The sequence below is a fragment of the Haliotis rufescens genome, unplaced genomic scaffold (assembly GCF_023055435.1).
Source record: "Haliotis rufescens isolate VD_foot unplaced genomic scaffold, xgHalRufe1.0.p SCAF_7, whole genome shotgun sequence".
Taxonomy (NCBI): domain Eukaryota; kingdom Metazoa; phylum Mollusca; class Gastropoda; order Lepetellida; family Haliotidae; genus Haliotis; species Haliotis rufescens.
In genome coordinates, this window is record NW_025964361.1 from 6,228,244 (window position 1) to 6,244,114 (window position 15,871).

Consider the following 15,871-nt stretch of genomic DNA (forward strand, 5'->3'; position numbering starts at 1 on the left):
TCTGATTTTTTTCTTGATTAACCGTTTCCTTACATATCCGATAGATTATATAGTAGAAAGTAGATAGACGCTGCAACCAAGTCCACATGTCAGCCAATGAAAACACTTGTCTCACACCGCTGCGTCGGGAGCTTTAGGCTACGCCCCCAAATAGATATATCTTAGAATCATGTGATTTTATCACTTTCACTACGAATGTTATTGAATTGACTTAGTGTATCTAGGAAAATTGATATTCGCAATAAAATCGAAATCAACTGTTTCACCGTACTTGCATTTTAAGACCAAAAGCCCATCAATATGTTACCAAACATGAATAAAGCGCTTGTCAGAAGCCATTTCGGCTCCAACAATCACATCAAAACAGCTGTCCACGAAAATTGTCTACGAAAATGGGAATAACAAAAGTCTATCAGTGTGGAAGGGAATGAAAATAAACCATTTTAATAATGTCTTCAGGTCAAGTATTCCTAACTGAGGCTCAATAAACCCTCATAATTATATTTCATTTATTCAAATTAGTTATGATGTAAAACTGTTAATGTGAAGGAATTTTAGTGATATTTTTTATAACTTGAAACATTTGGTTAACTTTAACAGCAGGAATATCAAAGATCATTTTGAATTTAGTAGACTCATCACCAAGATATTCGTTTCACAGAACTGTAATGAAAATAAAGATTGTCTGCTGCCATGAATATAAGGCGCTTGTCCAAACAAGTCGTTGCTGTTGTTTGTGACTGCTGCAGTAATGCAATTGGTGTAATTTGGTGCTGCTTGATCAATGTCCCCAGTCATAGGTAGTAACTGTAGTTTGTTTTCAGAACAGTGAGAAATGGAAGGAAATCCGGACTCACGTGACCATCAGATGACCAGACGCCTCACAGAGGAAGCAGCTGATTTACTGAGGAGGACTAAACAAGGGAGACAACCTACTTCCACATCTCAAATACAGCACAACTACAGTGAGCATTTCAAACCTGTACAGTCATACATGTAGTGAGATGAGAATGAGTCATACTGGAAGCTGATCGAACATAATGGATTGAGTTCGAAAAGGATTTGATAAAATGAAAGAGTCTGTAATGATATATTTGTTAATCAATGTTAATTGCTATGAACTTTGATCTTGATAACAAATGATTTAACTGAACTTTCTGAATGTGTTTCTATGTAAGTCAATCGTGTGTTATTGCAAGATGTGTGTGAAAGGGAAGTAAATACATTCTCAATTTATACAATATATCTTTAGCTCATCTGACTGAAAGTCACTTGTCAAAGTGTGTTTGTATATTAATCCTAACTATGGTGTCATCTTATCTTAAACGAAAAACACCATGGTGGCCATACAAAATGTCATATCTGACCATCACTCAATCTGAAAAATTGACTGCAGGAAGAATGTTGTATTCTGAATAAGATATAATATTTTGATTTTTGATCAAGCGTGGACCTTTGACCTTCTGTTTTTTTACATTGCTGAAACTACAAGAACAGTGGAGCTGCAGATTTGTAATAATGGCCCGGCAATAATATCTGTAAACGATGCTCACAGAATACTGGATTTTCCCCTCTGTTCTATGATTATGTGACAGGGGACACTTTATATGACGAAATGGCTGCTGTCAAATTATATATACTCATGTGTTCAAAAACTAATAATATCATTGTACTATCATGATAACAATAAGGTGTTACTAACAGAATGGGAGTCAAGCGATGTGTTAAGAGGTTGCGATGTCCTCGCTGGATAATTGGCAACGTGATGGCAACAGTTAGAATTGCGAGAGATCTCGCAGTAAAGATTATGGACTATTCTGATCTGGTTTTAAACATAGTTGCACAGCAGCCATATTGAAAATGTAAATTTAGCCCATATCTCAGCCATTTGTGCATGCTTCATTTCAAAATTTAATATGCAGCTAGAATATTGTACATGTATGTCGAGAAACATATTCTGTTGTTTAGGCATTTCAAGAATTTTATATCAAGCTACAAGCTTTGGCCTTCAAAATATATAAATGCTCAATTTGCCATTAGCAATTTGTTCAAGTCTTGAATGAGGTCATAATTTTCAAGTGTGTCTTGAGTTTTAACAGTTTTTCTATGACAAATTGGTAATTTCTAATTGACGGAACAAAAGAATTATAACAGCTTTTTCTTATTTGCACCAGGATGTCATCTTATCTTCTTCTTTCGTTGACTATTATTATTATTATTATGGAAGGGTTTATTCACTTGTATGTATCTGACAACAATGAGACCAGATTCTTTTCTTAGTTGCAGGTGGCCCATTGTCTCATGTGGACTTGACCAATGCTAACAATGTCTCCGTCTCCGTCGGGGAACAAGGAGCTAGAGGATGTCTGTCACAAGGTGAGATGCCACTGGCATGCACATGCTGATAGGTGGAAGAACTGTTACTATAGGAATGAAAATATATAAGCTACTTTTGCTTATTAGGGAGGTTGCTGGCAATTCTATGAATACAGAAAGAGATAATTGTGTCACTTAGACAAGCTTGTATTGGGGCTAATCCTTGATGCACTATAGACGAGCTTGTATGGGGGCTAATCCTTAATGAGTCTAAATTGAAGTAATTGCTGAATGTTATTCTTATATAGGTGATGACAGATTTACTTAAATAAAATAGTTCAAGGTAATCTATAAGACTATGTAGACATATCTTTTGTCTGGGAGATGGGATCTTGATACCTTAGGCTAGTATTTATCTAAAAGCTTCAAATCTATTAAACTATGTAGACATAACTCTTGTCGCATTGAATAGTATGTCTAGGAGATGTGCTCCCATTACCTTAGGCTAGCATCTATCTAAAAAGCTATAACTGAAACTACTGATATTTTATATATGCATTTTACCTGATGATAAGTATTACTTGCTAAACTATAATTATATGAAATGATGTATAAATATTACACCATAATAACTCATAAAAGCACTTGATGTGGATCTAATTATTATAGGATAACTTAGTATAAATGTTATACCATGATAACTTCCCCTCAGACTGAAAAAACTTTGGACCCCAAACGTGTAAAATAAAATAATTATGGCTTAGATGGACAATGTATTAAGCTAAACTGGTAGTACAGTAAATAACAATTATTATAGAGTCTCTTTGGTATGAGGAAACATTATGTAAAAGTTCTTTCTGCTGTCATCAGGGAATCTGGATGTGGATCTGGATGTGGAGCTGGCTTGTCTTGGCACTCTGTACTGTTGGTTTATCAGTAATGTAGGAGGCCTTGAGTTCCACATCCTGGTTGGAGGTTTAGGATAGTTGGCTGTGTCCATTATCCGTTACAGAGGTTTTACATGGAAAACAAAGAAAAAAGAGTTAGCATGTTCAAATAATATGTCATATATAAAAATTATCCATACTTCCTCAGTTTGTATGTAATAACTAGAAAATAAAACAAATATGATAATTATGATGTAAAAAAACCCCAGTACATTATTGGGTACACATGCATTACTAAATGGTGTCATGACCAGGAAGAATGTATTGGTGGCAAATTACAAAAGTATATCATGGAAAAAAAAATATCCTTCTATTTTTTTGGATATAATCATTAGATGCATTATATATACATATATGTGCATGTGCATATAACAAGTGCATTGATTAATTACACAAATAAGGTATACAATTAGTAAACTGTTAGAACTTTTGTATATCCTTTTTCGATTTATTTCTTAGTTTTCATAACTTTTTGGTTTTCCTTTTCTTTGTTTTGTTCCATTTAGGTTTGCTTTATTTCAATTCGGTTTGTTTCGCTTCCCTTCGCTTCCCTTCAGTTCGTTTCGATTTTGGTTCGTTTAATTTTGGTTTATTTTGCTTCGGTACGGTTTCGTTTCGATTTGCAGTATGGGTTGCTTTGCTTTGGTTCATTTCTTTTCGATTCGTGATAAGGTTCGGTTTCGTTTCGATTCCCGGTATGGTTTGGTTTGGTTCATTTCATTTCGATTCGCGATACGGTTCGGTTCAATTCGGTTCATTTCGGTTTGATTTGCTTTGGTTTGACTCATTTCGATTCGCGATATGGTTTGCCTTGGTTTGGTTCGTTTCGTTTCACTTCGCTTTTGAGATTGGTTGATCAGGTCAATGCTCAAAATTTGTTGTGATACAAATAACTCAGATGATCAGGCTGATGCCATTTGTTCTCAACTGGAGACCCAAAGTGAAAAGACTTGACACAAAATAAACATAACAAGATACAGCTAATAACTGTTTTGTGTTTTGCACCGTTTATTCAGATTTGGTATTTTGGTCAAGAATATTTTCATTTGGCATCTACAGGTATGTATGGGGAGTTGATCCTGGTATGGTAGATGGGGCCTATGGTATGTGGTTGTATCACGGTAGAAAAAGGTGTTGATGTTTCCCAAGTCTTTATGTAGAAAAATAACCTTTTTGGATTTATAAACTGGTAGTTCAGAGATATCCTTCCAGCTATCATCAAGGTAGCGCTGTATGAGGTGGGGAAGAACACTTTCAAAATAGTGTGTTTGGTAATCATGATCATCTTTGTTGTTGGTATGTGAGGTCTTGACATAGCAGTCTCCTTGAATAATTTCAATGCCCATAACTCTCTTTATTAAATGACCCTTTACTTTTCGTAGGTGTTTTGGAATAAACGGATATGGTTTGACATCTAATTCTATGCATGGTTTGGTGTTCTCTTGCTTGACATTCCCTGACATTGTAATCCCTGACAGAACATTGACTGATTTATTGTCTTGTGCTGATTCCTTTTGGTCGAAAAACTTATGATTCTTCAGTGGACGTTTTCGTCGTTTTCCTGACATACTTCTTTTGAGGTGAAATTCTCTCCGAATGGAGTCTGGAATGCTGCTGCCATACTCCCATGTGTTTCCTCTTTCTGGATCCTTCCATTTCACTCTGTAGTGGATTTTGCCATTTGGTCTTTTTGAACTTACAACTGAGTGGATGTCCTCTGGATTGAAAATAGGAGGGATATCCTTGGTTTGATTACCTGATGTTGTTTTCTGGATTTTGGCTGGTGATACTTACTATTCACTCCTCTTTTCCCTTTGTTTACTTTTTCATTTACCTTGTTTGGAGCATGATTTTCTTTCGTCATTGTTGTACTGGGACTGGCAGGTTTTTCTGTTGTACTTGGGGCAGGGTTTTTCTTCTTTGTTGGGGTCTTTTGCTTCGAATTCTTGTTGCTGGAAGTGCCTGCCTTAGTTTTTGAATTGTCCTTGTTACCTTTCTGTCGATGAGGTGATTGATTAGTTTCTTGACAAGTTGAGCTTGTCGACTGGGAATTGTTGCTGTCAGGCTGTGAATCATTGACTGGTTCCCCATTGTCATCCATGACTCCTGAATCTATGTTACTGGTGTCATTGAGGTATGGTTCTGGAGGATACTGTGGACGATCAGCAGCATCAAAATATGGCTTCAGATGGTTGGCATGGACCAGTGGTTTGAGTATTTTGTCGTCAGAACTTCGGCGTAGTTTATAGGTATAATTTGGACCTGTATGGATGATATAATAGCTACCATACCACTTTTTGGTTAATTTGTTGGAAAGGCCTTTTTCAACTTTTTGACAGTAAAGCCAAACTCTCTGACCTGGGGCAAATTCTGGTTCTTTAGCCTTTCGATTATATTGTTCTGAATACACCTCCTTAGCCCGAGCAGTGTTTTGAGCTGCAATTGTTCTAGTGATTTCCAGCTCCTCAAGCAAATCTGAAAGATAACTTTTGTTATTGTGGCCTAAATTTTCTTTTGGAATTAATGCTACATCTTGTGGAGCTCTCATTTCTCGGCCAAGAGCATAACATATAGGGATTTTTGTGTTGATGAATTTGGGGCCATCTGATAGGCCATCATAATGCCAGGAATAAAACGGGGACAATCATTTTGAGACTTGTTACAATAGGCTCTTAGTGATTGATTAATGTAAGCTGTTAGTTTGAGGATGGTATGGGCTGGTATGGGTAAATTTAATTGCCAAAAGTTCACAAATTGCTTTGATAAGTTTGGACATGAAGTTCTGACCTCTGTCTGAAATTAAGGTCCTTGGAGCGCCATACCAACAAAATATTTCTCTGGCGAGAACATCTGCTACTACTTTGTCTTCTTGGGTCCGAAGTGGAAAGGCTTCACACCATCTGAATGATGCATCTGTGATGACAAAAATGTACTTGTACTTGTCTGGTGTTGTTGGCAGGGGACCGAGAATGTAAACGTGCCATCGGGTGAAGACCTCTTCTACAGGTAGTGGACGAAGTGGTGCCTTTTTGCCATGGTAGTGCCTCTTGGTCTGTTGACATACCTCACATGTCTGGGCATAAGTAGCAATATTGCTGTACATTTTGGGCCAATAGTACTTAGGTCTCATGGTGTTGTGCATCCTTTCTTTCCCATGGTGGCAACCGCCAAACTCTGAGTCATGGTAGGATTGCAGGACTTGATTCCTCAGGGTTCTTGGGACTGCCAGCTGTTTAATGAACCTGTCCGCATGGCCTTTCTGTCTTTGTAGAACGAATCTGTATAGGATGCCTTCATCAATTTCAAAAGTATTGGCTTCATTAAGATTCTTTTGACGATCCTTTTCATCCTGTGGAAGGACATCATCCTCTTTGTAGTCAAAGATTTTGATGAAATCTGGACAAATCCTTTGTAGGTGACGTAAATTTGGATGTTCTTTTATACTTACTTCAACCAATGTGTCTTGGGTAACATCAGCATTTGTAGCATGTAATGCTGCGACAACATTAACTGGTACTGACTGATAATCCTCTTCATATTCAAAGGTGACTGAACAAGGTGTTGTCTGTGTGTCTGATTCTAAGTGATTGACAATAGGTGTGCAAATATCCTCAGTCTGAGTTGTCTGTGTGACCTGTGTGGATGAATGGGTGTTTGGCAAGATTGTGGTACTGCTAGTTGATTTGCTTTGCTGAGTTGAAGATACTTTTCTCAGCATCTTCTTCTGTCTGATCATTACAGTTAATATTTTCCTCATATTCCCTACGTGAGAGAGCATCGGCATTCCCATAGGCTTTGCCGCTGCGATGAACAATGTCAAAAGTGTAGGTAGAAAGTTCCAAAGACCATCGCTCTAACCTACCTGTGGCATCCTTGATGGATTTCAGCCATTTCAATGCTATATGATCAGTGCAGACTGTGAATTTGGAATTTACAAGGTATGGACGAAAGGATCTAATGGCTTCAACTAGAGCTAAGCCTTCCTTTTCTGTAATGCTCCATTTCTTTTCGCTGCCATGAATAGCTCTACCACCAAACATTATTGGATGTTCATTATTTTTCTCATCTTTTTGACTCAAAACAAAACCTATGCTCATATCGCTGGCATCAGTTGTGAGAAGAAATTCTTTGTCAAAATTTGGATAAGCCAGAACAGGTGTATTACTCATAGCATGTTTGAGTGTGTTGAATGCCTGATCACACTCAGGTAACCATTGGAACTTTGGTTTCTTTCCTACTTCTGCCTCCGAATGCTTCTTTAGCAAGGCATTCAGTGGAAGCGCTATGTGAGCATTATTTTTCACATACTTCCCGTAGAAGCTTGTGAGGCCTAAGAAGGAGCGAATCTGCTTGTGTGATTTGGGCACTGGAAAGTTCTAATTGCTTCAATCTTTTTGTCATAAACTTGAACACCTCTACATGATAAAACATGACCCAGAAAAGAAATTTTGTCTGTTGCAAAATTGAATTTGGATGGCTTTAGTGTTAATTTTGCCTGTTTCAGATAGTGAAATACTTGCTCCAAATGATGGAGATGCTCTTCAAAGTTTTTGCTGTAAATGATCGAATCATCAATGTAAATCAGCACAACCTTAAAAAGCAATTTTCTTAGCACTTTGCTCATGAGCTGTTGAAAACAAAGTGAATTGAATTGATAAAGGCCTTGATGGGTGACGAAAGCAGTTTTATGCTTTGAATCTTCATGTAATGGCACTTGGAAGAAGCCATTAGCAAGGTCTAAAGTTGAGAAGATCTTAGCTTGTGCATTGGCGATGTGATCAACAACATCATCAAAAACAGAAAGAGGCCATTGTAAAGTGACAGAATTCAACTTTCTGTAGTCACAAACAAATCTATATGAGCCATCACGTTTCTTGACTAGGATAATGGGAGCTGAATACATAGAAGTAGACTCCTCGATCAAATCATACTTCAGAAAACCATCTATAAGTTCTTCAGTGACTTTTTGGAAATGAGGAGATTGACGATATGGTCTACACTTAACGGGTGGGTTGTTGCCAGTGTCAATGATATGTTGGTGCATGTCGGTCTTTCCTAAATCTGCAAGAATCGTTGAAAACATGTCTCTATTTTGTCCCAAAAATCTAAGTAGTCTGTGTCGTTGGTCTGGAGTCAGTTGTGTATTTGTCAAATCAAATCCTAATGCTTGTGCAATTTTAACGTAGTCCCTGGTGTTATTGTCTCTCTTCTTATTGTCAGTGTTAATGGTATTTATTGATGGTTGGTAACAGTCGATTTCAAAAACAGAGTCTTTGTCAATGTACATAAATTTGCCCACAACTGTACACTTGTCAAAACCTTTTCTTTTTGGGAGGGATTCATAAGCCTAAATGTAGCAGTTTTGCCTTTCACTTTGGAAAGAGTTCTACCACCTGCTACTTCTGAATGAGCAGTGAGGGAAGCAATGGGTTCAATGAGGATGAAGGAATCCTCTTTGGCCTCTGATAGTCTAACCTTGAAATGAATTTCACTCTGAGGGGGGATGTAAATCTTATCTATTGTTTTTGCTAATCCACAAATCTCTTGCACTGAATTGGCTACGAAATTGATATATTGCCTATCTGAGGTGCTGTTGTTAAGTATCAAGGAATGACAGCTATAATCTAAGACTGCATGATCAAGGAAGTTCTCACCTAGTATTACTGCCTCTGGTAGTGTAGGCAGAACATGGAATCTTTGAGAAAATTCCTGATCCTCAATGACAAAATCTAACACAACTGAACCTAACACTTTATGCAATTTGCCGCCAACACCTTTAACCTGTGGAAAGGGTGAGTTTCCAAGAGTAAGGTTTTCAAAAGCTGTGCTAAGAAGAGCAGACGAAATACAACAAATGGATGCCCCTGTATCTACTAAACAATTTGTTGTTTTTGTGCCAAATTTTGCCTGAATTACACTTTTGGCAAGGGGCGTAACTAAAGACACTGTTGGAATTTCACTTTCAAAGTTACTTTCCATTCCAGACTCCATATTTGCCATGACACCTTTTAGTATGTACCGTACTAAATTAAAGAAAGACAAGTAATCAACAATGTAATGCTGTACTTACAATATTTGAAGACGTTTTCTTCCTTTGTTGGTGTCTTTGGAGGAGTTGGTTGTCTTTAATCCAGTGTTGAGGTCAGAGGTGGATGCAGCTTGCTTGTTTTTCCATCAGATGATCACGGTTGGACATGTCCTCCAATGGGTTTTTGTAGCTGGTCGTAGTTAGTTCCTGGGCTCTGTGGTTCTGAAAACGATGATTCTCCACCAAATTATTATGGACTGTTCGGTTGAACAAAACCTTCCAAATGGCGTGCTGGTTTTCTTGGGGGAATTAGTCAGCAAAGAGCCAGAGTCACAGGAGACTAATCATAATTTTATTTACAAGAACAATTAATAATGAGCAATTTACAATATCTTAGAATATAGCGGGGGGTGCCACAGAGAGTTGGTACAACCCTCTGGGCTGCGGGAGAGAGATTTGCTTGGTTAGAGCGACAAACCCCTTCTTGCCTAACATTTTCGTACAGTATGTATTTAAAAAAGATTTGAACAATAAAAAGGAATATGATCTTTATACCTTTATATTGACAATGAGTCAAAGTGTTCAAGCGTACTCAACACAACTGCCAGATGAACTGGACTACAATATACTGAAGCAGCTTGAAGAGATAATTGGCGAAAATGATAGAAAGACTTGTGAGCAGAAATTGGTTGATGCCTATGATAATGATGATACAGGGCTCAATCATATCAGAGAATCTGTCTATGATGTAGCTAAGCCAGAGTGTGGAGACTTTCCAGAGGGCATTTTGATTAAGAGAGTCAATAGAAGTGGTCAAACTAAAAGCATAGCAGAAAAATATGCACCTGATGTGTATCTGCTCTATAAGTTTGTTAAAGGTGCTATTCCAGCTCATGTGATTCAGACTGATGTTTTAAGTAGACCAAAGCAAGCCTGTATGAAGCCTACTACTGATGTAGCTATGGAAAAGGACAAGGACATATTGTCAAGTGTACTGGCGAAACTAATGTTCTTGCATGAAGATGTGAACAAGAAGTTTGACAGTGTGCGCAGACAACTGGATCAATTTCAAGACAAATATGACAGAGATATGTTACAGTTAATCAGTGCATATGATGAAAAGAGCGATGAAGTGAAAAGGTGTACGGTTGTGATTCAGACACTTCGTTCAAATGAACAGTCAATGAAGACGGACTTCAATTACGTAATCAACTCAAACAGAAAGAGACTGAGTTACTTGAATTGAGAGGAAATGTGAAAGAAACAATTATATCTATTGACAAGAATGTGCGCGTTGTCGATGGAAAAATAGATTGCATGAACACGAGAAACAAACTTTTATATTCGGAGACTGTTACGAAGGGAAGCCCAAATTCCAACAGACCTATTTCCCCACCTATTCAAAGGACCGATTACACAAGTATAGACTCTCGTCAATTCCCAAGCCTCCCATTCAGACCTCAGACTCATGACAATGCAGGCAGGAAAGACCCAAGCTCTGAAGACACTTCCCCCGAGCCGCTCATTGTCAAGCATGATGGCGTCGACAGACAAAAGCAAACTAAACCTGTAAACAATGTAAAGGAGTCAAGAAATGTTACATTCAACAATCAGTGGGAAAAGTCTTTTGCCGGTGTCTATAGAAATAGAAACAAAAGACTGGTCCTAAGCTATGTCAGAGCTGACGAACCATTTGACGTTGTTAAAGACGCTATATGTGACTATGCTAAGAATCGTGATGTAACTATCACAAATGTGAGACACATGAAACACTGGGAAGGGCGACGCAATCCTACCTTCACCATTCGAATAACTGTCCCACAGCAATGTGCAGATATCATCCTGGATGATGACTGCTTCTGGCCCGAAAACGTTTACTGTCGTGAGTGGCTACCGAATAATGTGTGGTACAATGACGATAAGGCTGAACATTAATAATGTTGATGAACAATTTTAGACTTGCGACATATATACTTGTTCTAATGGCAATCCTTCGCATGATTACGTGGAATGTGCGTGGGGCATTGAATTGCTTAGATGAAATTCGCTCAAAACTAATGAGCTGTGACATTTTGGTTATTACCGAACACTGGCTGGATGACACACGTGAATATCTACTCTATGACTTGGATGATGACTTTAACGTCTATGTTAAATGTCAGCATGACCACTTATCTCAAAGAGGCGCAGGGGGCATAGCCATATTTATTCGTAAAAGTACATGTCGGAGGTCGTCAGTAATTAGTATACCTTCAAGCGAGCATATCATTGGGGCTAAACTCTTCATTAATAAATCCCCTATGTATATAATTGGTGCTCGCCTTCCCTCATCTAACGTATTAGATAGTGTATACATAGAAGAACTCAATAATGTACTGGAGATTTATGATAGATGTTCTCATCAAGAGGAGACAATTCTTCTGGGTGATTTTAATGCAGACCTGCGGCATGGAATTATATTGAAACACAGAGCAAAATATCTGCAAAGAGTGCTCACTGAACGGAATCTAATCTCTGTCGTACCCCTTGACGATAAAGCCCTTTTTACCTTCACAAGTAAATGTAAAACTATAAGAAGTATGATAGATTATGTGTTCATTAATATCCAACATGTTAGTAACGTTGTTGGTTATACTTTAGATACTGGTGTTCAATACTCAGTATCAGACCATTGTCCGATATTCCTATGTCTGAGTACTGATTCCCAGTCACGCCCCTATGGCGGTGAACATCTTAACTGGTGTAAAGCTAATGACGTAGACTTTATGTTGTACCGATATGAAACTGAAAACTATTTTAGATGTGCTCAGTTTGACGAAACTCAGTACGCATCTCCTCATGAATACATTGAAAGTTATCACGACTATATCCTACAAGCATTACATGCTGCAGCTAAACTAAGTATACCATCTTCAAAATTCCAATCTCATTTAAAACCATACTGAAAAAGGTAATTTAAATACTTTGCATCGTACAATGTGACAACGCCGTAGTGAATGGATCTATAATGGTAAATCTCATGATCAAGAGGATGCAAATTACATTGAGTATAAAAGAGCAAAACGTATCTTTAGGAGGCAGCATCGCCGTTCCAAACAAAAACTGAAAGACGAAAAGTTTCAGGAAATATATGAAGCAGCTGAGGTTGATATAACAGAGTACTTTAGAGTAACCAAGAAATATAAAAGAAAGAAGGAACAAACCCAGACGCTTGTGTATAATAAAGAGTCCTGTAATACACAGGAAGGAATTTGTAATCTGTTTTCCAAATATTTCAAGGATATATCAATGCCAAATCATGATATCAATTTTGACTAAGATTTTACTGATTATGTGAATATTCGCATGGAACAGATTGAAAATGACTCGTATAATGACCAAGGGAACAGTGACGTTAGTTCCACGTTGATTTGTCCTTTCACATCTGATGAGTTATTGGCAACTATAAAACGTCTAAAAAGTGGAAAATCGCCTGGTCCCGATGGCATAGTTAATGAACATATCAAATACTCTGGTAGATCTATTATCCATCACCTTGTTATATTCTATAATAAAATTGTTTCTCATGAATATGTACCTAAAATGTTTAACGTTGGAAAGATTTTACCTATCCATAAAGGCCATGGTAAACGTAAAGACGACCCCACTAACTACAGAGGTATTACCCTCACTCCAGTATTAAGTAAACTGTTCGAAAGACTTCTGCTGAATAGAATTGAAGAGTGGGCAAACAAATCTAAAGGCTTCCCCCATCCCTTTCAATTTGGATTTAGGAGAGGGGCTGGGGCAGAAACTGCCCTGTTTACATTAATTGAAAGCATAGCTTATTATAACAAAAGACAGTCTCCAGTTTACTGCGCTTTTGTCGACAACGAGAAAGCTTTTGACAGAGTCTGGCTTAATGGTCTGTTCTTCAAACTGGATAACTTTGGTATTAATGGAAAATTATGGCGACTTTTACGCACAATATATACCTCAATGCAGTAATTTGTAAGCATTGGAGGTTTTACCTCAAATGTGTTTCATGTTAAGCAAGGTGTTGGTCAAGGTCGCGTTTTATCGGCATGGTTTTTCACTCTATATATTACCGACTTGTTGTATTCACTTGATGATTTAGGGCGTGGCTTGTGGCTTCCATGGGGTAATACACCCGGCATCCTATTAGCAGACGATACTACGCTGTTGAGCAGCTCTCCTGACGGACTGCAATGTCTACTGAATGATATATACACCTATGCTAATAGATGGCATTTGAAATATAATGCCAGTAAAAGTGCATTTCTACTGTTTGGGAATATTCGCAAATCTGTCTGTCAATGTGTCTACATTGGTTCACAAGTACTTCCTAAAAAGGAAAATATAACTTATGCTGGATTGCTTCTAAGTACATCAAAGAAAACCTTAGAACGTACCCATCTAATATGTGAAAAACTCAGAATGTTAGTCAATATAAATTATAATCATGGACTATACTTTGGTGGCTTAAAGACTATCCCAGCTGTTGGTATATGGGAAAGGGTAATTTTACCATGTGGACTATTTGCTTGTAGTGTATGGGGTAAACTGTCACCGAAGGAATACGAAATGCTTGAAATTATTCAACGTTATTTTTGTAAAAAGATTCAAGGACTATCTAGACGCACTCCTTCCGTCGTCACCAGAGATTGTCTGGGTTTAATTTCTCTTCAGGCGTACATTGATCAACGAGCTCTTTTATTTCTGGGAAGACTATGTAATAGTGACATTAACTTTGCATTTAAAAGACTATTTCAGCACAGACTTGTTCAGTATGAACTCGATACAATTAAAGAAAAAGACGATAAATGTAAAATGTCACCCGTATACCACATGCTTTCACTTGTAAACAAGTATGAACTCAATAATGACATAAACACATATACCATTTATTCTCATTTCCCCTCAAAACATGCATGGGCGAGTCGAGTTAAAGAACAAAAAAGCGTATGTGACCATAACATAATTCATGCAGAGATTCATTCAAGAGAAAACCTAAAACGATACTCTCTTATACGATCACCTAAGGTTCACAGACTTTGGTTACTAACAATTGAAAGGCCGGAACACTTCTATGATTTAGCATATTTATTATGCCTTAGCACCTACAGTATACAATCTGATGAATGTTTATGCGGCACATTTGCTTTTGATATTATCAAACATGTGTTTATGTATTGTAAAAAGACTCAACAACAAAGAAATATTCTTGTTGAGTCTATTATTGATTTACTAGATGTGACAACTTTTTCTAGTATCTGGAACGATGATGACGAAACCTTTTTGTCCTTTTTACTTGGCGGTTTGCCAACAGAAAGTACTATGGCAATTGAATACAATCTATGGGCAAATATAATGCTTCGTGTATGTAAAACTGTTAAAATGTGGAAAAACCTACTAAGAAACATTATTTGATAACGATGTGAAACTGTCTGTACATACAATATATTAGCTGTTATATATATGTACACGTATATCTCATATCAATGTATCTTCATCAACTGGAGGAAATAAAGATGATCTATCTATCTATCTTTATGCAATTTGCCGCCAACACCTTTAACCTGTGGAAAGGGTGAGTTTCCAAGAGTAAGGTTTTCAAAAGCTGTGCTAAGAAGAGCAGACGAAATACAACAAATGGATGCCCCTGTATCTACTAAACAATTTGTTGTTTTTGTGCCAAATTTTGCCTGAATTACACTTTTGGCAAGGGGCGTAACTAAAGACACTGTTGGAATTTCACTTTCAAAGTTACCTCCATTCCAGACTCCATATTTGCCATGACACCTTTTAGTATGTACCGTACTAAATTAAAGAAAGACAAGTAATCAACAATGTAATGCTGTACTTACAATATTTGAAGACGTTTTCTTCCTTTGTTGGTGTCTTTGGAGGAGTTGGTTGTCTTTAATCCAGTGTTGAGGTCAGAGGTGGATGCAGCTTGCTTGTTTTTCCATCAGATGAAAACGGTTGGACATGTCCTCCAATGGGTTTTTGTAGCTGGTCGTAGTTAGTTCCTGGGCTCTGTGGTTCTGAAAACGATGATTCTCCACCAAATTATTATGGACTGTTCGGTTGAACAAAACCTTCCAAATGGCGTGCTGGTTTTCTTGGGGGAATTAGTCAGCAAAGAGCCAGAGTCACAGGAGACTAATCATAATTTTATTTACAAGAACAATTAATAATGAGTAATTTACAATATCTTAGAATATAGCTGGGGGTGCCACAGAGAGTTGGTACAACCCTCTGGGCTGCGGGAGAGAGATTCGCTTGGTTAGAGTGACAAACCCCTTCTTGCCTAACATTTTCGGACAGTATGTATTTAACAAAAATTTGAACAATAAAAAGGAATATGATCTTTATACCTTTATATTGACAATGAGTCAAAGTGTTCAAGCGTACTCAACACAACTGCCAGATGAACTGGACTACAATATGCTGAAGCAGCTTGAAGAGATAATTGGCGAAAATGATAGAAAGACTTGTGAGCAGAAATTGGTTGACGCCTATGATAATGATGATACAGGGCTCAATCATATCAGAGAATCTGTCTATGTTGTAGCTA

The 15,871-nt window shown here is 37.5% G+C and overlaps 1 protein-coding gene across 3 annotated transcripts in view; it reads left to right on the plus strand.

Annotated features, from left to right (window-relative positions):
* The window catches only part of LOC124149648 (serine/threonine-protein phosphatase 6 regulatory ankyrin repeat subunit B-like), a 75,927-nt gene that overhangs the window by 52,379 nt on the left and 7,677 nt on the right, over nt 1-15,871 (plus strand). The window contains exons 2-3 of one of the 3 annotated variants that reach the window (XM_048388266.1): nt 825-965; nt 2,281-2,376. In XM_048388266.1, coding sequence (XP_048244223.1) covers nt 836-965; nt 2,281-2,376 — 226 coding nt within the window. In that variant the 5' untranslated portion in view covers nt 825-835. The remainder of the gene's footprint in view (nt 1-824; nt 966-2,280; nt 2,377-15,871) is intronic. The other 2 variants (XM_046521375.2, XM_048388265.1) reach the window with 2 other exon arrangements.